The sequence below is a fragment of the Phocoena phocoena genome, chromosome 5 (genome assembly GCF_963924675.1).
Source record: "Phocoena phocoena chromosome 5, mPhoPho1.1, whole genome shotgun sequence".
Classification (NCBI taxonomy): Eukaryota; Metazoa; Chordata; class Mammalia; order Artiodactyla; family Phocoenidae; genus Phocoena; species Phocoena phocoena.
The window spans coordinates 137,752,474-137,775,959 of NC_089223.1; the positions used below are offsets into that span (position 1 = coordinate 137,752,474).

Sequence of the window (23,486 nt, forward strand, 5' to 3'; positions counted from 1 at the left end):
AGGGCCCCCAGAACAGGCTGGGGGGTGCTTCTGAGCCTTCCCCTTGGTCCCCCTTGGGTCAGGGGGCACTTTCGGTGGGGCTGGAGGGAGAGGTGAGGTTCGGAGCATTCGTGCCCAGGAGGGCTCTGCCTCGCCTCTGGTGTGGAGTTTGACGTCCGAAGCTGTCAGTCAGGCCGAGGCCGCGCGAGACGTGGCACGGGATTCTCCCGGGCCCGCAGGACAGACCTGTCCCAGCCGCAGCTGGGGACGCTGCAGGTCACTGGGACGAGGTGGCTGCCCGTGGGAAGTGCGCCCACGCCCACCAGGAGGCGTGCACGGCTGAGCACTGTGCCTGCGCTGAAATAAGGCTGCACTGCAGGAGTGGGTGCTGCATATCCGGAACGTAAACGTGTTTATGTCCCATGACTTATTTTTGTAATAAATGCACTTGCTACAGGGACTGCTGAGAGTGTGTGCTGGGGGCTGGGGTGCAGGGACCCGGCAGCATTTCCATCCGGGCCTGAGTTACACCAGCCGGGGAGGAGAAACACACTTTCTTACTGTTCGTCTGTCACCTGTTTGTTAGGGCATCCCGAGGGGGGTGGTCAGCGGGAGTCCAGCCTGCCCAGCACTCTGCCGTCGGCCTGTTTCAGCTCCAGCCAGGATGTGAAGGGCTGGGGGTGAGGCGGGAGGAACCAGGCGCCTGGCGAAGGCAAGAGAGAGGCTTGCAGGGCAAGGACTGCGTGCATAGTCCTGGCGGGGTCAGGGCTGTGTGACTCAAGTTAACCCTCAGAACAGTCGCAGGAGGTAAGTACTTCTATCGATCATCCTCAACACAGGTGTGGAAGATGAGGCACAGGGGGGTAAGGTCACTTGCCCAAGGTCACAGTAGCAGGGGACAAAGCTAGGATGTAAACCCAGGCCATCTGGCTCCTGAGCCCACATTCTCCTTCCCAACGTGCAGGAGCTGCCGGCACGGTGAAGGGCCAGCACTGGGTGCATGTGCTGTCCCTCCTCCTGGAACACTTGCTCACCCGCTCCGCTGGCTAAGTCAGTCCTCCTCCAGTTGTAGTTCAGGCGTCAACTCCTCTGTAGGATCCCCGCGCACCCCACTTTCCAGGAGCCCGACCGGAAGGGATCAGTCTGTGCGGCGTGGGTGCTAGAACGTCACAGGAAGCCTCCGTCTCACTGTCCTGAGGAGTTGGAGGAGCTTGGAAATAGATGGGGACCTCCCGGAGAGAAGGGAGCTGCAGAAGGGGGAGCCCTCAAATCCTTGGCTGACCCCTGACCTGTGCGAGCTTAGCGTGAGACTCCAAGACTTCTGGGGCAGGAACAGCGGCTGGAAGGCAGGATGTGCTGAGCAGAGCTCCCAGCGGCTGTCCACCGTAGGGTGGCCGTTCTGAAGCTGAGTCCCTTGGGGTTAGAGGGGCTGGAAAACCTTGGTTTTCCTTTGAAACCCTCGAAGGGCCACATTTTAGGAGTGAAGTCGACATCTTAGGGCCAAAACAAAACATCCCTGCTCTTCCAGGCAGCCAACCAGTAATTCACTGGCCTGTTGGAACAAAATCCGGCTTTCTTCAGAGCCAGGACCTCGTACTATATTAACCACAGTCCAATACACAGTAAAAAATACTAGACATATGGAAAAAAAGGCATAATGAAGATATATTCACACACACACAAAGATATATTCACACAAATACAAGCTCACAAAAATTTATATCCAGCAGATTGTACGACAAGAAAAAAGTATACTATGGAAATTACTCAGGCTAGAGGGAAATGATTCTGGATAAAAACAAACGTAGAAAGGAATGAAGCGCATGGGAATGGGGACTTCCCTGCTGGCATAGTGGTTAAGACTCCATGCTTCCAATGTAGGCGGCCCGGGTTTGATCCCTGGTCAGGGAACTAGATCCCGCATGCATGCTGAAACAAAGAGTTCGCATGCCACAACTAAGGAGCCCACGTGCCGCAACTAAGGAGCTGGCAAGCTACAACTAAGGAGCCTGCGACTAAGACCCGGCGCAACCAAATAAATATTAAAAAAAAAAAAAAAGAGCATGGGAATGGGTAGATATGAATGAATATTGACTGTTTAAAACAATAATGTTGGGACTTCCCTGGTGGCACAGTGGTTAAGAATCCGCCTGCCCATGCAGGGGACACGGGTTTGAGCCCTGGTCCGGGAAGATCCCACATGCCACGGAGCAACTAAGCCCGTGCGCCACAACTACTGAGCCTGCACTCTAGAGCCCGTGAGCCACAATTACTGAGCCTGCATGCCACAACTACTAAAGCCCGTGCGCCTAGAGCCCGTGCTCTGCAACAAGAGAAGACACTGCAATGAGAAGCCTGCACACCGCAACCAAGAGCGGCCCCCGCTCGCTGCAACTAGAGAAAGCCCGCGCCCATCAACAGAGACCCAACGCAGCAAAACAAAAAAACCCCAATAATGTCTTGAGGGTTTTAAAACATGCAAACGTGTGACCACAAGGACTTTCTAGGTGAGGGACGGGAGTGTTTAATGAACTTACACAAGTGTAGGGTTTTTGCGTTGATTTGTGGGGGACTAATGAACTAAGGAAGCATAATCTCTAGGGTAACCACTAAAGTAGTAATGGAAATATCTAATTAGAAAGTTAATAGAACAGAAAAATGTTTTTATTAATCCAAAGCAAGACAAGTTAGGAGAACCAAAGGGATAAAGGAGAGACGAGACAAAGAGAAAGCAGCTGGAAGATGGTAGACTTAACCAACTGTATCAGTAATTACATTAAAATAAATGGACGGTGGGATAGGGAGGGTGGGAGACGCAAGAGGGAGGAGATAGAAATATGGGGATATATGTATAGCTGATTCACTTTGTTATATGGCAGAAACTAACACACCATTGTAGAACAATTATACTCCAATAAAGATGTTAATAAAAATAAACAGACCAAACACTCTGATTGAAAGACAGTGACTGTCATACTGGATGAAAGTCTCACCTGTGTGCTCGTTAGAAAAGATACACTCATGCCAACATTAACCAAGAAAATGAGAGTGATTATCAAGACACAGTGGACTTTTAAGACAAAAAATATTACCAGAAATATAGAGCAACAGTGCATAATGATAAAAGGGTGAATTCATCAGGAATATACAATATACCTACATTTGTGTAGAGCTAATAATATAAAGCAAAAGAACTAGACAAATGCATAATCATTGTTGGAGATTTTAGCATACCTTTCTCAGTAACTGATAGAAGCAGGGAAAAAAGTCAGTAAGGATACAGAAGATTAAACCTATCTACTTGGCCTAATTTCATATGCAGAACCTAAATTACACCCAAGGAAAGTTAACTATAATTCTTTTCAGGTGTACATGGAATGCTTCCAAAAGAGACAAATCTGTGGACCATAAATCAAGTCACAACATACTCCAAAGAACCTAATCATTGAGTTCATGATCACTGACCACAGTGAAATTAAACCACAACTCAATAACAGAAAGATAACTACTAAATTCCCAACACAGTTCTAAATGATCCATGGGAAAAATAGACACAATGGAGATTAGAAAGTATTTTGAACTGAGTTAAAAATGAAAATACAACTTGCTAAAAATTATGGAATGCAGCTAAAGCAGGGATTAGGGGAAATGTATTAGCTCCAAAGGCATATATTGGAAATGAAGAGAGGTTAAACCTCAGGGATCCAAGTGTTCATCACAAGAAGCTAGGAAAAGAACCACAAATTAGGGACTTCCTTGGTGGTCCAGTGGTTAAGAATTCTCCTTCTAATGCAGGGGACGCAGGTTCGATCCCTGGTCAGGGAGCTGATGCCAGCCACATGCTGTGGGGCCACTAAGTCCCTGCGCCACAACTACTGAGCCCGCATGCTCTGGAGCCTGCGCGCCACAACAAAGACCCGACGCAGCCAAATAATAAAATTTAAAAAATAAAAAGAAGTGCAAATTAAACCCAAAGAAAATGGAAGGAAATAATAAAAGAGCAGAATCAATGAAATGGAAAGCAGACAAAAATCAACAATGCCAAGAGTTAGTTCTTTTAAATAGTAATGAAACTGATAAACCCACAGCATGACTGATGAAGAATAGAAGAGAAAACAAATTGCTAATTATCAGGAATGAAAGGTGGGCATCACTGTAGATCTCTCAGATATTGAAAAGAGTATATACTATAAACAATTTATAAAACTGATAAATTTGACAACTTAGATGAAACGGATAAAATCCTTGAAACACACCACTTACTAAAATTGACATAATTAATAGAAAACCTGAATAGCTCTATGTCCATTAAATTGAATCTGTAATTAAAAATCTTTTCACAAAGAAAATTACAGTCTCAGATGACTTCGCTGGTGAATTCTTCCAAACATCTAAGAAAGATATACCAATCTTACACTCAGGAAACAGAAAGTGGGAATGTCTCCCCATCTCATTTTATGACACCAAAACCCGAGAAGGACAAGGCAAGAAAGAAAATGACAGACCACTCTCTCTCCTGAACATAGAGGCAAGAGTCCTAAACAACATATTAACAAATTGAACCCAGCAATATAAAATGGATAATACATTATAACCAAGTGGAATTTTTATTACACGAATACAGGATTGGTTGACATAAAACAAAAACAAAGAAAACCCACAAAACTAATTCACCAGAGGAGAAACCATAGGATCATCTCAAGAGAAGCAGAAAAAGCATATGACACGATTTAATACCCACTCACGAGAACACTGAGCAAACTAGGCATAGAAGGGATTTCCTCAATCTGATCAAGGTATACGTCCAAAAGACCTATGGCCAACTTTCTATGTGATGATGAAATACTGAGTGCTGCCCCTGCTGAATCCCACCAAGGCAAGGTGTTCACTTTTTAGAATTTTTATTTATTTACTTTTGGGCTGCGTCGAGTCTTCGTTGCCGCGTGCGGGCTTTGTCCAGTTGTGGCGAGCGGGGGCTACTCTTCGCTGCGGAGCTCAGGCTCTAGGCAGGTGGGCTTCAGTAGCTGTGGCTCGCGGGCTCTAGAGCGCAGGCTCAGTAGTTGTGGCACACGGGCTTCACTGCTCCGCGGCACGTGGGATCTTCCCGGACCAGGGCTCAAACCCGTGTGCCCTGCATTGGCAGGCGGATTCTTAACCACTGTGCCGCCAGGGACACCCCAAGGTGTTCACTCTTATTGCTGCAATTACATATTGTACAGGAGATACCCAGTGCAATCAGGCAATAAAAGGGGAAAAAGGACAAAAATTGGAAGAGAAAAAAAATCAAACTATCGCTATTCACAGATGACAGACTGTGGATATAGAAAAGCCCTAGGGGATCTTGAGAAAACAGTTTAGAATTAGTAAGTCAAGGTGACCATCTCAAGGTACAAAGACAATGTATGAAACATCTACTGTATTCCTGTGTGTCTGCAACAACTGGAAAAGCAAATTTATTAACCTGTTGTGGGTTGAACTGTGTCTCCCCCAAAAACAGATGTTGAAGTCCTAATCCCCAGAATGTGTGAATGTGACCTCATCTGGAAATAGGGTCTTTGCAGGTACAATCTCAGGTGATGTCCTGCTGGATTAGAGTGGGCCCCAAATCCAGTGACTGGTGTTCTTATAAGAAAAGGACAAGAGACAGACACAGGTGAGAATATACCGTATGAAAACAGAGGCAGAGATTGCAGTGATGCATGTATAAACCAAGGACTGCCAGTGACCACCAGAAGCCAGTAGTGAGGCATGGAAGAAATTTTTCCTCACAGCCTCTAGAAGGAACCAATTCTACTGACACCTGGATCTTGGATTATACCCTCCAGAACTGAGAGAATGAATTCCTAAGCCACCTAGTTTGTGGTACTTTTTTATGGGAGCCCCAGGAAACTAATGCATAACTCTACTTAGGTAATGTCAAAAACATAAAATGCTTAGAAAAAAATTATCAGACGTGTGCAAAACCTTTACAATAAAAGCTGTAAAATATCGCTTAGAGAAATTCAAGAGCACACAAATAAAAGACACCATGTTCACAGACTGGGAACGCAGTAGTCTTTAAGATGTCCGTTTTTCCCAAGTGGATCTATAGACTCGGTACTATCTCAGTCACAATCCCAGTAGGCCTCTATGACAAACTGATTTTAAAATGAGTACCCCCCCCCCATTTCTTGGACTCCAGGTACATGTGTGTTAGAATGCCTGATATGGTCCCACAGATCTTTATTTTTTGGCTGTGCCGCACGGCACGCGAGATCTTAGTTCCCCGACCAGGGATCGAACCCGTGCCCCTGCAGTGGAAACCTGGAGTCCTAACCACTGGACTGCCAGGGAATTCCCTCCCACAGGTCATTTTTTTCCGTCTCTTTTCTCTCAGTACTTCATTTCTGGTCGTTTCTATTCATACGCCATCAAGGTCACAGGTATTTTCTTCCAGCGCTTCTAATCTGCTGTTGTAGTGTTTTTCATTCTAGATATTGTTCTCTTTTGTCCTTTGGATTTGGATCTTTTTTACATCTTCCAGTTCTCCGTCTTGTTCGTGTTTTCCTTTATATCCTTCAGCGTAGCCGTGAGATCTGTAATGGTCATTTTTAAGTCCTTGCCTGCAAATTCACCATCTTTGGTTCTGTTTCTATTGCTTGTTCGATATTTCTTCCGATTTATGGTTTAGATTTTCCCTCTTCTTGGGATGGCCTGCTAATTTTTTGCCTGGATTCCAACATTTTGAATGTTACTTTATTTAGTGTGGGGATGGTTCTGTATTTCTTTTAAGAGAGTGTTGGACTCTGTTCTAGCAGGCAGTTAAGTTACTTAGGATCAGTCTGATCCCTCTGAGGCTTGCATTTAGCTTTAGATTCCACACCAGGGTAAGAGAAGCCCACTGCCGACCTGAGACCCTTCTGAGGGCTCCACGCCAATACCCGTGTATCACCAGGTCTCTCCACCCTGATGGGCGGAAACTTTCCCCCTGGCTTTATGGAACTTTATGCCACACGTGCACCGATGAGTAGATTCGAGGGGATTCCCTGCAGACCCGTGGAGCGCTCTGAGTGCAGCCCCTCCTGTCCGCATCTCTGCCCCACACACTCCAGCCACCCCACGTGCTGGTCTCTGCTTCCTCTGCTCAGCAACCCTGCTGGGCTCCTCCCAGTGCTGGGGCCCGCAGGCTGCCTCCAGGCCGGAAGCTGGGGCCCTCGGAGGCTCACCTTGTTCCCTGCCCTTCACTCAGGAAACACTGCCACGTGCTGCCTCTGATCCAACATCCGAGAACACCGGTAAAAAAACCTCCTTGGCTTCACAGCTGCTGACAGCTTCTGCAGCCACTCTTCCCCCACAGACACTGCTGCCGCTCAGTGTGACAGTCCAGGCACGTGGTTCTCGCTCTCCAGACGACACCGCATTCTCCACCGAAGACAAGCCGGGGCTCCCAGGACCCAGGTGGCTCCACACACGCCGCTACGTGACTGGTCTTGACAGTTAAGTTCTTCAGAGCCCAGAGCCGTCTGAAATCTCCTCCCGTGCTGCGTGTCTCCACCCCGCAGTGCTGTTGACTCCTAACACGTAGCAGTGGATCCAGAACGGACAGTGATCGCCTGCGACTGTCAGGATGAAGCAGAACGTCACGTGCATTCTGTCCTTCTCTGTGATGACTTGGAGGTTTTATTTTTATTTAAAACCGTATGAACTGTGGGTTAAGTTTTTTCTTCTCCTTTTAAAAAATATAGTAATGAAATTGAGAAGTATCAATCCTTTCTGGTACCGTAACATTTTGGTTTTTTAATGGCACGAGTTATGTGGGCAAACTTCAATGAAAGAACATTTTGCTGTTTTCTTAGCTACTGTTATTTCATCGTAAGATTACTTATCAACGTGATCTGAAGAGGCTCCCCCAGAGGCTGACCCCAGGTCGGGGAGTGACCTCATCAGGAATCTGAGGGGCTCGCCTGGGGCTTTGGTGTCCCCATCTGTCAATGTACGGACTGGGGCGAGGGCCTGGCTCACACCTAGACCACAGTAACAAGTCACCAGAACCCTTGACCAGGGCCTGAGCCTCCCGGGGCCTGAATCCATCCTCTTTTTTGTTCCTGAGATGCCCCCTCGAGGAGTGATCCAAAGGAACATTAGGGTTGGGTCTTGCAGGTTGGGTGGAATTTCCAGGGAACTCGGGAAGTGCGTTCCCGGCAAGGAGAGAGGCCGGGTGGCCTGAGGGGCCAAGCGTGCAGACTCGGAACCAGGTGTAGACGGCACGCCCACGTGCTGGGCGGAGCGGGGTGTGGAGGCGGCAGGGGCCCCTCAGGAGCCGTGTGTGGTGGGGTGGGTGGTGCTCAGTGCTGGGGCACACAGGGCTCCCCTCACCACGGCTCACCTCACAGCAGGGAACCCGTAGCTCTCAGGAGCCAACGCGGCCCACAGGGCAGACGAAGTGGAGGCCTACGGGTGGCTCGGCCCCCGGACAGCCTCAAGACTGTTCCCCGGGAGAACAGGGATGGGCACAGGTGGGTCTCGAGGCCCGAGCGGGCAGCTCCCCCTAAGGGGTCCAGCCTGGACTCGCCCCAGGCTTTGCTCCCTGGCCCTGCCTGTGCTCTCACCAAGTGCCCAGCCTCAGCAAGGCTGGGATGAGCCCAGCCCTGGCCTTGGGGTCCCGGGGGAACGTGGGGGGGGGTCTCTGCCCCTCCCGAGGACACCCTCTCGCACGGTCACGGCCCGGCCTCAGTTTCTTCCTTTGCTGGATCACCCCATCACCCAGAAAAACGAGCCGGCCTCTTGACCCCAAAGCCCCTCTGCCTGCTGCCCCTCCCCCACTCTCCTGTACACCAGCTTCCACTGGGCACTGGCCAAGGTCACCTCAGCATCAGAGCCACGTGGCCAGTCTCTCCCTGCCCCACAGCCTCCAGGCTGCCCTCATCCTCACCTGCTCTTGATGCCTGGTTCTGGGGCTCGAACCCTGGTCCCATCTACACAGGTTCATGAACATTTCACCAGGCGCCTGATGGGTACTGAAGACGGGACCCCTCCAGGGACCGCAGCCCATCCTTCCCAGAGCTCAGACCACAGCCTTGGGGTCCTCCTTGCCCCCTCTCATCCTCCTACCTGCATCCCGTCTGTCAGGAAGCCCTGTGGATCCAGCCGTCAGAATAACTCCACAGGCCAGTCCCACTCACCCTCTCTCAGGCTAAGAGCCGGGCCGGGCACGGTCTCCACACAGAAGCGGGGCCCTCGCCGCTCCCCCTTCACTCAGGGACGAGCCATATCCTTGTATGTGAACAGAAGCAGCTTCACCAAGAGGCCGGGAGCAGCGGGAGCTATGGAGTGTTCTAGGGGGTGAGTGGAAGCTAGGCTGCAACCAGGCGGCAGCTCCACGCCAGCTTTCTGCACACTGATGACAGAGCTCAGGAGAAAGGGACCATGCTGGGATTCCTTTCGTATTAGCACACTGTTGCCAGCTTACACCCAATTAAATATTTGTAGTTTTTCATTGCTGTATCAGAGATCACCCTCCCCGCGCCCCCGAGACTGGGAGGGGGCACCTGCCTACCAGGCCATATGGAAGCCCAGCACACTCCCCACTCCCCTCTGCTGGGCCCCCCCAGCCCCTTCTCCACACCCCTGCTGTCCTCTTGGCACTTACCACTGTGGCCCACCGACAGCGCTGAGTCCCTGGCTGGGCTCTGTCCTGGGCGCGCGAAGGCCCGGGTGACCTGCTAGATGGAGGAGGGTGAGGGCACCAGGAATCGAGAGCTGCCGCCGCCGGCGACCCTAGAGGTGCTCCAGGGCCAGGGGCCGGGGTCCCCTCAGGGGCACAGCCATCAGCTTGCCCGCCCCCTCCCCGCCGCAGCCCATCACAAAGCAACCAGACGAGGCCTCCTGCTGTACTAATGTATTCCATCTTTCAAAAAGAAAGACATGATTTTAATATTACTTAACAATATGTTAAAAAAGTAGCCAGGCAGGCCTCCGTGTTAATACAGCCGAACACTCTAACAGACTTGATGGTGTGAGTACTGGGTGGGTGCTTTGTGTTTGAACTTTCTCATTCTGCAAGGGATCTTACACAAGCTGGCTACAAGTCAGGGGGATCAGACACGGACAGCGCGACGTGTACACTCTTAAACAGTAGATTGTGGAGGAGAACGGAGAGTCCTGCCCTGCCCGGCCGCCTCGGGTGGGACGCAGGGCACAGAGAGCTGAGTGCAGCGACACCCCGGCAGGACAGGTGGCGGGACAGGGCGAGACACAGAGGCAACGGGCCACGTGGGGACGCGAACCCGTCCGGCCGCGGCCCAGGCCTCCGAGGCCGCGGCGGTGAAGGTGGCAGAGCTGCTGTTCCGATCCGACGGCAGAGCTACGGTCAAGGCGGCTCACTCACAGACTACACGCACACGAGCTAACAATGCGGGTCGAGCAGCAAGTTCTCGGTCGGGAGGGGGCTCGGGTGTGGCGGCCCACCCGCACAGCCCGGGGCAGGCACGGCAGCTCCGGGCCCGGCCCACCGCCCGCGTGTCCCTCTCCAGGCGGTCCTCGTTCAGTGGGCAGCAAAGGTGGCTTTTTTCAAGCTGAAATTGGACCAGTTGATGGACAGTCTCTGTCGGGTCTGCCTAGCGGAATCCAAACAGAACCTGCGAAGAAAAGAAGCCCAGCGGTCACGGGAGGAAGAGGCCCACACCCGGGATGCAGCCGGAGAAGCCCAGCACCCAACGGGGCTCAGCGTGCGGGACCCCGCTGGCGTCCATCGTCTCCCCACGCCTTGCTGCCGGAGGAACAGGTCCCACCTTCAGGACACTGGCCAGCACCCTGGACATCTCTGGGGCTTTGTGTCCTTTTCTCTCGTTCTTCAGGAAGCCGCCTGTCGCAGCCAAGCTCTGCCCACGGCCACCAGCCTGCCCTCACTTATCCACGAGGTCACAGTGAGTGTGATGTGAAACAAGCATTTGTATGAGACACAGTCAACACTGGCCGGCCGCCCCTGCCCCCGCCCCCGCCCTGAGGGGCGGGTCGGATGCCCACAGGCCTCCAAGGCCAGCGCAGCCTCGCCGTCTGCCCGTGGAGCACCACCTCGTGCTGGCCCCTGCTTCCCGCGCAATGATGGCCGAGTTCCGTACTAGACGAAGCAAAGGACATTTTCTTCCAAAAGCCTTTACTTCTGCCTAATTTCTGGAATTCTCACCCTTCCAGCACTAACGTGGGTAGCAGGAATTTGGATTAAACTAGAAAATGGTATTGTCACTCGTCCAGCAGGTGAAATGAAGCGTTTTTGCTTCAGCTGTGGTTAAATCGCTGAAGTCGTCGGTGCTGTGTGCCTGGAGGACTGTGTCCAGGTAGATGAAGCCCCCGGCCACCCTGCCCCTCGGCGAAGGGCTGCACCGTCTCCCAGGATCCGAACTCTCTTTCCCTGGACACGGCTGGGCAACCCCAAGTCCTAGTGGTGTCACCTTTTAAACCTTCTGGAAGCGTCCACCTCCTCCTCCACTGTCTCTGCATCAGCACGTGTGTATCCCCACCCTTCATGCCGCAGCCAGAACGCTCGGAAGCACCAACCACGTCCCTGCTCCAAGCCGCTCAGAGAGGAGCTGCAGCCCGAACCAAAGCAGGGTCTCCACGGGGCCCAGGCCACCTGGTCTGCATCCTCCCCACACCCTGGTTCCACTCTAGACACCACCTCCCGTCAGGCCTCCGTACTGCCAACCGTGGACTGGGTCACACATACTTACATACATGTGTACAGAACACGCGAGTACAGGTAACTGTAAGGCAAAAGCCCGGGTACCCGCCCCCCCAGGTCAAGAAAACCAACACTGCCAATCCTGGGGCGCCATGCTGCGCCCTCCCAAGCGGGGAGCCACCACCCCAGCCTCTGCAACCAGCAACCCTCATGGCTCTGTGTAGTTTCACGACTCGACGGGGGCTCCTGCTGATTCCTGTCTTTCTTTTTTTAACATTTAATTAATTAGTTAATTAAGGCTGTGTCAAGTCTTTGTTGCGGCACGCAGGATCTTCGCTGAGGCAAGTGGGATCTTTTGTTGTGGCGCACGGGTTCCAGGGCACGTGGGCTCTGTAGCTGCACCACACGGGCTCTCTAGTTGAGGCGCGCGAGCTCAGTAGTTGTGGCACGTGGGCTCAGCTGCCCCGCGGCATGTGGGATCTCAGTTCCCCGACCAGGGATCGAACCCGCGTCCCCTGCATCGGAAGGCGGATTCTTTACCACTGGACCTCCAGGTAAGTCTCTCATGTTGATTTCTAAGCACACAGGGACAGAACCATACTGTATGTTTCCATGTCGCTCCTTTCATTCAACAGTACGTTCGCGCGATTCCGCCCCAAGGCCACAGGCGCGGTGGGACTGTTTGCTGGAGTATGTGGGACGCACAACTCGGCCGCTGCAACTTCACACAATCTCTTCTCCAAGGTGGTCTGACCTGCCCTGCTGCTCCTCGCCCGCGGAGGGAGTCGGGCCCAGCTGCTCCCCAGCGCCAGTCGGGCTGAGGCCCCCACAGTTAACTGGTCACGGGTTTTCTGCGACACCGACTGTTTCATGTGCCCACTTGTCCACAGGTCTGTCTTTCCTTAATGGTCTGTAATGTTTACACATCTTGACACTAACCCTCTGTGATGTGCTGCAAATATTGTTTTCTCACTTTCTTTAAAGCAAATGGTTGATTTTAATGTAGCTCAATGTATCAATCTTTTGTTTTATGGTTGGTGTTTCTAAGAAATCTTTCCCTGTGCTCAAAATTAAAAGGTTTGCATATGACACTTAAAATCTTAACCCATCTGAAGTCGACCCTGAGTGTGGTGTGATGCAGGGATAACACACTTGCACAGCTCCATTTATGAACACACCTTCCTCCCACAGTGATCAGCCAACCCATCTTCTGTCAGTGTTCGTACAGGCCTGTTTCTGGGCACCAATGTCACCACATTTTAATAACCAGGACTTTCCAAGTCTTTACAATGGGTAGGAAAAGGAGCCTTCCTTATTCTCCCTATTCTTCTAGGAGGACACTAGCGATCCTTGAGTTTTTTTCTTCTGTGGGTCAATGTAACACATTAGAGCAGGGTGAATAAAACAGACGTATGACATGAGGAATCATTAGAAGGCAAACAGTGTGGATCGCCAGCGTCAAGCTGGGACCGCCTGCCTGGTGCTTCCTCTCCTCCGAAGTAATCACCATTCTGGCTTTTCACGTTCATCACTTCCGTGTCTTTCTTTCAAGTCTTAACGCCTACGTACGCATCCCTGAACATAGTTCACTTCTAAAAACACACTTTATTTAGGTATAATTTATGTACAGCAAATTGCAGTTAGTGTAGAGCCCACAGTGCTGACAAACATATACGTCTGGGAAACCATCACCTCAACCAGGACACAGAACGTTTCCGCGAAACCCCCAAGTCTCCTTGCCACTCTGGCCCCAGGCAGGCCAACAGCGACCTCTTGGCCTGTGACCACAGATGAACCTGTGTGTTCTGGGATTCCGCGTCAGTGGAACGTCCGCACGCATCCTGTGTCTGGCTTCTTGCACGAAGCAGGCGCCTCTGAGGACTGTCCGTGTGCTGCGGCAGCGGCTTTTTACTGCCGAGTAGCATCCACTGGATGGACAGAGCACCGTTTTGTTTATCTGCTCATCTGTGTGGACCTCTGGGTTGATCCCAGTTTTGGGCTACAAATAAGACTTCTAGGAACGTTCAGGAACAAGTCGTCGTGCAGGCATCCACTCTGCCTCCTCTTGGGCTTTTGGGCATCCCCCAGCAGTAGAGCTGCTGGACCGAACGGCAGGCATATTAAACAATGTACTTTAGTTCTGCCTAATTTTTAGTTTATATACACTGGCTATCGCGTACATTCTTGAGCACTGGCTCTTGTTTAACGTCCAGTTTGTAAGATGCATCTGTGCTGCGGACTGCTCTGGTTTGTTCCTTTCTGTTGCTATAACACTTCTCCTTTGACTGTACCACAATGTGTCCAACCCAACCAGTTTTAGAAACACTGTGTTAAGTTCCACAAAACCCTTCTTGGGTTTTAAATCCACAGATAAACTTGCGGAAGCTGGAGAGCTTAAAGGTACTAATTTTTTTTTTTTTGCTGTGTAGTTCCATTTACATGAAGTTCAAAAATACGCAAAACTAATGTATGGTGAAAGATCACCTTTACTTTGGGGGTGCTGGTGATGACTGGGGACGTGTGAAGCTGATAACACACACCTTGGCCAGGTGGTGGTTACCTGGATGTGCTCACTTTGTTAAAGTTCACTGAGCTCAAAGGCACTAATTCTTCTACGAATGAACACGAAGAACCTGTGTGACCCGGGTCCTTCAGTGCTCTTCTGTGAAGTCTCATCGCCTTCTGTGCACGAGTCTTGTGCAACTCCTGCTAGATCTATTCATGGATGCTGCGCAGATCTTGCTGCCGTGATAAATGCTGTCTTCACGTAAACTACGTTTCTGAATTATTGGTGGTGTAGAGGAAAATAACTTCCGTACACTTATCCTACAGCCAGGCTCTTGCTAAACTGTCCTGTTTTCCGTCGTTTCCTAGGTAGACAATGAGATCATCTGTAAAATGAAATTCTACTTCCTCCTGTCCATGCCTCATGCCTTTAATGTCTTGTCTGTCTTACAGTGCTCGCCAGGAACCACGATTTAGGGCTGACCAGAAGAGGACATAAGAGGGCGGCAGGGCGGCTTTGTTTTTGCACATGCTTCCACATCTTTCCCATTTTGGAAAACGTTTCATGTAGCTTTCTTTTCTCTTCTTTCTCTCCCTCTTTTGGTAAATTCCTTTTTTAAGGTTAAAGATATTTTCTTCTATTGCTTACTATTTAAAAAAATAGTTATAAATGGGCGCTAAGATCTTGGCAGAGGTTTTTTCTGAACTCACTGGAATGATGACACGACTCTTCTCTACTGTGTTAATGGGCCAGGTAACACTGCGGATTTCCTACCATCAGAAACTCCTTGCATTCAGTCCTGCGTAAGCCGGTTTGGTAACATGCAGCTCTTTGAAAATACCGTACACTGTTGGATTTAGCACGTGAATATTTTCGTGATGATTTTTGCACCTAATATTCATGAGAGAAACAAATGTGTAATTTCCCATTTTTTTCTGGTATTGTTTTTGGCAGATTTTGGTATCAACATTTTACTTCTCTCATAAAACAAAGAGGGGAGCATGCTCCCGTGCTGTCTCATTTCAGTTCTCTGGTAGAATCTACAAGACCGAATAATCTTTCTTTGAAAGTCTTGGACAATTCTCTGTGAAACTGTCAGAATGTAGTTTTCTCACTGGGAAGACTCAGAACTGCTGCTTTAATCTAATAGTTACTGGACCATTCACGCTATTTTTCTGTTGGGTTAATTTTGTGTCTTATTTAAGTTTTAAAGTTAATTGTTGTAAAGTTGCTTCCAGTCTCTGGAGTTACGTCCTCCTTTTCACTTACGTACTCACAAAATCAAAGAAACCTTTTATATTACAGAGAATTTCAAACACACCCAAAAGCAGAGCATGGTAAAATGAACAGAGCCACCATCCCACTTTGATAATTATCAACATTCTGTTTCTCCTTCCACCTAATTATGGTATTTTGGGTGTCTTTTTTCTACTTTTCTTGACTAGTCTCTCAAAGGTTTATTTATTTAATGTTTTCAAAGAATCAAATTTTGGCTTTGATGATCTTCTCTTTGTTTCCTATTTCATTATTGCTTTTATGTATTATCTCCTTTGTTTCACTTTCTTTGAGTTTATTCTATTGCTGTTTTCCTAATTTCCCAAATTAAATCCTAAACTCATTAATTTTCAGGTTTTTAATACTTAACTCCAGCATTTAAGGCTTCAGTGGAAGTGCTCCCAAGGGCAAACCTTTTCTTTTTTTTTTAAATTTTCTTGAAGTACAGTTGATTTATAATGTGGTGTTAATTTCTGCTGTACAGCAAAGTGACTCAGTTTTATATACATATGTATGTGTGTGTGTGTGTCTGTGTGTGTGTGTATGTCGTGTGTGTGTCTGTGTATGTGTGTCTGTGTATGTCTGTGTGTGTGTCTGTATGTGTATATATGTGTATATATATATATATATATATATATATATATATGTATATCCCTTTCCATTGTGGTTTATCATAGGGTATTGAATCTAGTTAGTTCCCTGGGCTCTACAGTAGGACCTTAGTTGTTTATCCATTCTCTATATAATAGCTAACATCTGCTAACCCCAAACTCCCACTCCATCCCTCCCCCAACCCCCTCCCCCTTGGCAACTACACGACTGCTCTCTATGTCTGTGAGTCTGTTCCTGTTTCATAGATAAGTTCATTTGTGTCATATTTTAGATTCCACATATAAGTGATATCATATGGTATTTGTCTTTCTCTGACTTACTTGACTTAGTATGATAATCTCCAGTTGCATCCATGTTGCTGCAAATGGCATTATTTCGTTCTGTTTTATGGCTGAGTAATATTCCATCGTGTATATGTACCGCATCTTCTTTATCCATTCATCTGTCGATGGACATTTAGGTTGTTTCCATGTTTTGGCTATTGTAAACAGTGCCATTACGAACATACGGGTACATGTATCTTTTTGAATTATAGTTTTTTCTGGCTATATGCCCAGTAGTGGGATTGCTGGGCCATATGGTTGCTCTATTTTTAGTTTTTTGAGGAACCTCCATACTGCTCTCCATAGTTGCTGTACCAATTTACATTCCCACCAACAGTGTAGGAGGGGTCCCTTTTCTCCACATCCATGAGCAAAACCTTTTCTGCATTCCACAGGTTTTCACATGCAATATTTTCCTTATCTTTTAGTTCTATATATTTTTAAATGTCCACTGTGGTTCCTTACTTGACCCATGAGTTATTTAAACTTACATACTTCCAGATTTCCAAATATTTAGGGACATAAAATGTATCTATTGTAAATATGCAACTTCAACATTTTGTGGTCAGAGAACACAAATTATACATCCTTCTTTGACATGTCTGAGCCTTGCTTTCTGTGGCCCAGCACATATCCCATTTCTGTGGATGGCCCCGTGTGTGTAAGAACTCAGCTCTCTGTGTCTCAGATGCGGGGTTTCACCTACATCCGTTAGACTAAGCTTGCCGGTCAAGTTCACAGGGGGGCCTGGGCTGCTCACGCCAATCAGGACGCAGAGAGATGGGAGACCTCCCACCAGGATGGTGGATTTGCTTGATTCTCTGTGAAGCTCAAATTGCTTTTTGTATCTTGAGGCTATTTCATTACGTACTTGTGTTTAAAATTCCTATTTCTCCCTGACAAATTGAACATTTTATCATTATGTAGCAAACTTCATCTATCCCTTGTGTTAAAATATACTTCGTCTGAGAATAACAACTGTAACAGTTTCCTTTTTCCTTTCTCTTTATTTCCACCTTTCTTTTCATTATAGTTTAGGTATGTTCTTGTAAACAGTATATATACGTGTGTGTGTGTGTGTGTGTGTGTATATTTATTTATTAAATTTATTTATTAAAAACACAACCTGACAAACTACTTTTAATTTTGTCTGCTTACTGCCTATCATGGTTACTGACACAACTGGACTTGTGTCTATCATCTTTTTAAATTTGTTTATTGTACTTTCTCTACATTTATTTTTTTTCTCTTTGTTTTGATGTTTTTTCCTTCTCCTGATTAGCAATTTATACACCCTATCTCTGTTCTTTTAATGCTTGCTCTTGAGACTGTGTCCTGCCCGTCCAGCTTAAGGTCTGAACGTTAACTGCCTGAACGACAGAAGGACTTCAGACTTTTTTTTTTTTTTTTTGCTGCGGTACGCGGGCCTCTCACTGCCGTGGCCTCTCCCGTTGCGAAGCACAGGCTCCAGACGTGCAGGCTCAGCGGCCATGGCTCACGGGCCCAGCCGCTCCTGCGGCATGTGGGATCTTCCCGCACCGGGGCACGAACCCTTGTCCCCTGCGTCGGCAGGCAGACTCTCAACCACTGCGCCACCAGGGAAGCCCCAGAAGGACTTCAGGATGCTGGGCTCTGACGACTCCACACCTAACTGATGTGCAACTGCTGTTCAGTACTGGGGTTCTTTCAAACATAGTGTCACTTAGATATTTACCTAGATTTATCAGGCTGTTTTTCATTCCTTCCCGTGTATGTTACCGTGATCTTCTGAGATCAATTTCCTTTTTCTTTTCTTTCTTCTTTTTATTTTTTTTGGGTCACGCTGCGCAGCTTGCAAGATCTTAATCCCCTGACCAGGGATTGAACCCATGTCTCCTGCAGTGGAAGCATGGAGTCCTAACCACTGGACCACCAGGGAATTCCCGATTTCCTTTTTCTTAAAGTATACTTGTAGATGTTTCCTTTGAAAACAGGTCTCTTTGTAGCAAGCTCCTACACTTTTTCTTTATTATGGGAAAGAACCGTTTTGTGGGATACATAATTATAGACTGACAATCTTCTTTCAACACTGTAAAGATCACTCCATGGTCTCTGGTTTCACATGCTACGTCTAGAGATGGATTTTTGTGTGTTTACCCTACTGGTATGTGCTGTGCTTTTGAATTTGTAGATTCAAATTTCCCATTAGTTCTGCAAAATCCTCAGGCATCTTATCTCTTTAAATCCTGCTTTTCTGTGGTCTCCATTCTCTCTCAGAGGGGCTTCCGTTAGGTGTATGTCAGACTTAGCCACTCCTCCGTGTCTCTTAAGCCCTCTTTCACATTTTCTATTTTCCTTATAATCTTGGTGCATTCTGGGTACACTTTCCAGATGTATCTTCCAGTTCATTAATTCCCTCTTCAGCAGTGTCTAATCTGTTTATCAGGTATCTATCTACTGAGGTCTTGACTTTAATAATTCTGTTTTTCATTTCTAGATTTTTATTGTTGGTCTTGGGTGTTTGATAATCTTTGTTTATAAGGTCATGCATGATTTTAAGGTGTGTGAATCCTGCAGGTCTACCTTGGGAAAATATTCCTCCAAAGCTTTGCCTACATCCAAGAAATGCCCCTGTTCTATCCCCTGCTCCCCAGAATCCAGCTTCAGAGCAAACTGTGTTAATAATTCAAGTAATTTAGGGACCTCCCTGGTGGTCCAGGGGTTAAGAATCCTCCTTCCAATGCAGGGGATGCGGGTTTGATCCCTGGTTGGGGAGCTAGATCCCACATGCCGCGGGGCAACTAAGCCCACGCACTCTAGAGCCTATGCACCGCAACTAGAGAGACCACGTGCGACAGCTACTGAGCCTGTGGGCCAAAACTAGAGAGCCTGCGCACTGCAATGCTAGATCCTGCATGCCACAGTGAAGATCCTGAGTGCCACGACTAAGCCCTGACACAGCCAAATAAAAAAATAAATAAGTCAATAAATAAATATTAAAAAAAAAAAAATTGGGGACTTCCTTGGTCGTCCGGTGGTTAAGAATCCACCTTCTAATGCAGGAGATGCGGGTTCAATCCCTGGCTGGGGAACTAAGATCCTACATGCCGCGGGGCAACTAAGCCCCCATGCCACAACTACTGAGCCCCCACATACCACAACTAGAGAGAAGCCCGTGCTCCACAATGAAGAGCCCACTTGCCACAACAAAGATCCCGCAGGCCGCAACTAAGACCCAATGCAGCCAAATCAATCAATCAATCAATTTTAAAAAATAATTCAAGTAATTTAGCTACAGATTCTTTTGGACTTTGTACAAACACATTCACATCATCTGAGAATGACAATTTCACTTCTTCATTTGAATCCTTACCCCTTTTATTTCTTTAGAAATAGAAGTTGTGATAAGGGGCACCACTGTTATCACTTCTTTAATCTCAAGGAATGGCTTGTAGTGTTTCATCATGACGTATACAACATCTACTGATTTTATGGATGCCCTTCACCACGTTTAGGAGAGGCCCTTCTCATCCTAGTTAAGGGTTTTTACTATGAATGCTTAACTTTAGCAAATGCTGTACCATCTGCTAAGATTTAAACACACACACACACATTATAAATATATTTAATTTTAAGAAGCATTTAGAATTTTACAATACTTCATTTATGAATTAATGACTTTTTGTACTGCAAACTGCTTTTGTGAGTGTGTGTGTATACGTGTGCGTGCTTTCTGAAACCAAGAGATTAAAGTACTTCCAAAGAGAGAACAAGGCACTTTAAAGAAAAATTTTCTTGTCATGACTCACATAGTAGACATTATTGAACATATTATGACAAATATTATTAAACATGTACTAATAAAGTCTGCATATCAGGAAAGCTGACTAAATTAACCGAAGTGTTACTTTTCTCCTCTAAAGCACGCCACATCACTGTGTCCCAATGCCAGCGCATATAAAGCTCAGCTGGGAGGCTTGTGAGAACACGGATGTCGGGTCCCAAGTTCCTAGGCGGTGCTGCTGGTCCAGGACCACTCTGAGATACGCTGCTAGAAACCAGTCTTTACACACACGGGAAGGGACAAGTGAATGAAGTGTGAGAGTGTGGGCGAGAAGGCTAGTACGTGTGTGCTCGGGCTGTGGGTGGGATGTGCACGGCAGGCCTTCACGTGCTAGAATGCTACGAAGCAGCCAGGCTGCTTGGCTAGCTGACACAACTTCTGTCCAAGACAAGCAGCCGTGCTATGTGGGAGGGTCATGCATGGTAACCACGAAACCATCCCTTTTTCGGACCACACTCCTAACAATTACCTTTTGAAATACTCCACTTCCCTCTCTGTCTCGTCCATGTCCACACTGTCTAGGTCGATATCTTTAGGCAGAAAGACATCATCTGTAAGATGAAAGAAAAGAGGCAAGTCAGCTGAACGGCAGGCCATCTTAGCGGGACAGAGCAAAGCATTTGGTTTTACTTAATTTCAACAAGTTCACAAACTAAAGATCTTTTCTAAAATGAGATCTTGCATGGGACTTCCCAGGCGCTCCAGTGGGTAAAACTCCGCGCTTCCAACGCAGGGGACGTGGTTCCATCCCTGCTCGGGGAACTAAGATCCCGCATGCCGCGGGGTGCGGCCAAAAACAAAAAAAAGAAGAAAGTGAGAACTTGTCTAATAAAATTTTTTTTTAAAATTAAAAAAATGAGATTTTGCAAATGGCCACAGGTGGGCAGACCTCTCTCATGCACTTGGGAACATCCAGGTCACGTGGAATTAGCGAACTCCTGTGCTGAGTGAAGGAACCACTGCTTCAGGTCCGAGAGAAGAGACATACCTGCTGCCGCCACCGGGAGAGCCCTTGAGAAGACAGAGGCTGTCTGCCCCAAGGCCCCGCTGGAGGGAGGGCAGGGGGGTAGGGGGAGCAGGGGCGCGGCTGTCAACAGACACCGCGGACGTGTCTGTACCCAGGACCCAGATGTCAGCCTCTGGAGGAAGACGGCTCTTGTAGGCATTCCGTTTATCCAAGCAACATCCAGAGACTTCACCGAAAAGCCTTTCCGGTTGTCCCTACCAAACGCAAGGCTCTATTTCATTGTGCGGTTGAGCAACCCTCTTTGAAAACAGGCTACAGCAGGGAGACGACTGATGAGGGAGCCTCGGCACCTCTGAGGGTTTTATTCCCTCTTCTGCTCTGCCCACCCTGTTTGGTACCTGCCAGGCGCCCAGAGGCTCCATCCGTGCACACATGGGTGCTGGGGGGCACTGGCGGTGTACGCACAGCACCCGGCTCCACTCACGGATGAGTGCAGACCACCGACAGTGCTCTGTTAAAGCCAGTCTCCATTCCCTGTCCCCACCTTAGCAAGGGACAATTTTTCGGAATCCTCGGTAAAGGACCCCCGTTCCTCCCACCACTAGGCATTTGCACAGCGGCGTGATGAAGGTGTGGTTTACCTGCATACCAGCAGCTAACACTGCTGAAGACTCCCAGCGCCATGCGGAGTGCCTTCACATCCACCAGCTCACGGCAACGCCGGCCACCGAGGAGACCCCGCACGCCCCCCTGCACGACCACAGCCCCTCCCGCACAGACAGCTCGGGGCCTGGGTCTTCCTCGACTCCGCCCCCTGCCGCTGTATCCCTGTGGTTTCAGCCACACCTGGATACCAACACCAACAAACCAACCCCGCCCCAGACCTCCTTCATCCTCCTTCATGAGCGGCTCGTCCATAAAGCCACCTCCTCTGTACGGCCACCCTTCAGGCAGCTGACCCCCAAGGCGGGCAAAGCCGCTGTGATCTGCTGTGGCCGCTCCCTTTCTGACAGTGATCTAGAAATGATCCTCCCCCCACCCCCTTCCTCACGCTCACGTCCCACCCGTCGCCCCGTCACCACGTTGGGCACGTTCCTCGTCAACAGTTGCAGACGCCTGTCTCCATCCCACTGACGCTGCTTCTGGGATGCCCCCCCAGCTCCCGCCCAGGCTCCCTGGCCCAGGCCACCAGCCCGCACGAGTCACCCTCACAACACGCTCCTTCCCAGCCACTGAGACCGTTCGTTCATCAGGCCTCCACTGCACACCTACCACAGGCATCTCCTGGAGGCCCACTGGCTGACCCTGATCAAGGAAACAGCGATGCACGAGGAGAGGTGAGGTGGGCCAGGAGTGTTTACAGATGTAAAGAAGGTAAAGTCTTAGAAAGGCCAAACTCAAGTTATTCCATAAAAAAGTTCTAGAAGAGGCGTTGGTTCAACCACAGAAGCAAACACAGAGCAGACACATCTGCTGGGAGTGCTCTCATTATAAAGTGATTTCTAATACTCTTCTAATTAGAACTGATAACCGGTATTAAAAATCTTGGCACAAGAAAAAAATGGGACAGAACTATAGCCAGATTCAGTATCAGACAGACATTTTTCACAACAAAACTGTTATTAACCAGCGTGGAAAGAAAGAGCGACCTAAGGAATTTCATACCTGCCAGGCTGTCTGTTCACTGTTCAGACCACAGGAAACAGTTTGCTTCGCCAGAGCTTGGAGGACTGTGTGCCCCTGACCCTTACTTGAGGACACGCGCCTGGGAACACTGCTACACGAGGACCAACACGGGCACCTAATGTATTCACGCGCACACCTACAAATACTATGCGCTCTGACAAAGCAGAAACAAACGCAGCTGAAAAATGGGAAGAGAAAGGACAGCACAAGTGGGCAGAGGAGAGAAAACAGGGTCCGCGCACGGCTGTCCCCCAGGCAGTAGGTGGTGCCACAGGCCCCCATCTGGAGCAGGGATGGGGCACTAGAGGTGTAAGTGCAGGGGCAGCACCGGTACAGAGTCACAAACGTTCCTAAACACCAAGGATATACAGAAAGAAAGGCAAACATCTCACACAGAGAGAGAACCAGCGAATATAAAATAGAGGACTTCCCTGGTGGCACAGTGGCTAAGATTCCACGCTCCCAATGCAGGGGGCCCGGGTTTGATCCCTGGTCAGGGAACTAGATCCTGCATGCATGCCGCAACTAAGAGTGCTCATGCCACAACTAAGGAGCCCACAGGCCACAACTAAGACCCAGCACGGCCAAAAAATACACACTTACTTACACACACACACACACACACACACACACACAATATATGTATGTATTAAAAA

The 23,486-nt window shown here is 48.6% G+C and overlaps 1 protein-coding gene across 2 annotated transcripts in view; it reads right to left on the reverse strand.

Moving 5' to 3' along the window:
* Positions 1-10,501: 10,501 nt before the first annotated feature.
* Positions 10,502-23,486, reverse strand: part of FAM193A (family with sequence similarity 193 member A) — a 100,225-nt gene continuing 87,240 nt past the window's right edge. For both annotated transcript variants that reach the window (XM_065877709.1, XM_065877708.1), the window contains exons 19-20: positions 20,647-20,728; positions 10,502-10,595 (exon numbers count right to left, since the gene is read on the reverse strand). In XM_065877709.1, the coding sequence (XP_065733781.1) occupies positions 10,502-10,595; positions 20,647-20,728 (176 nt within the window). The remainder of the gene's footprint in view (positions 10,596-20,646; positions 20,729-23,486) is intronic.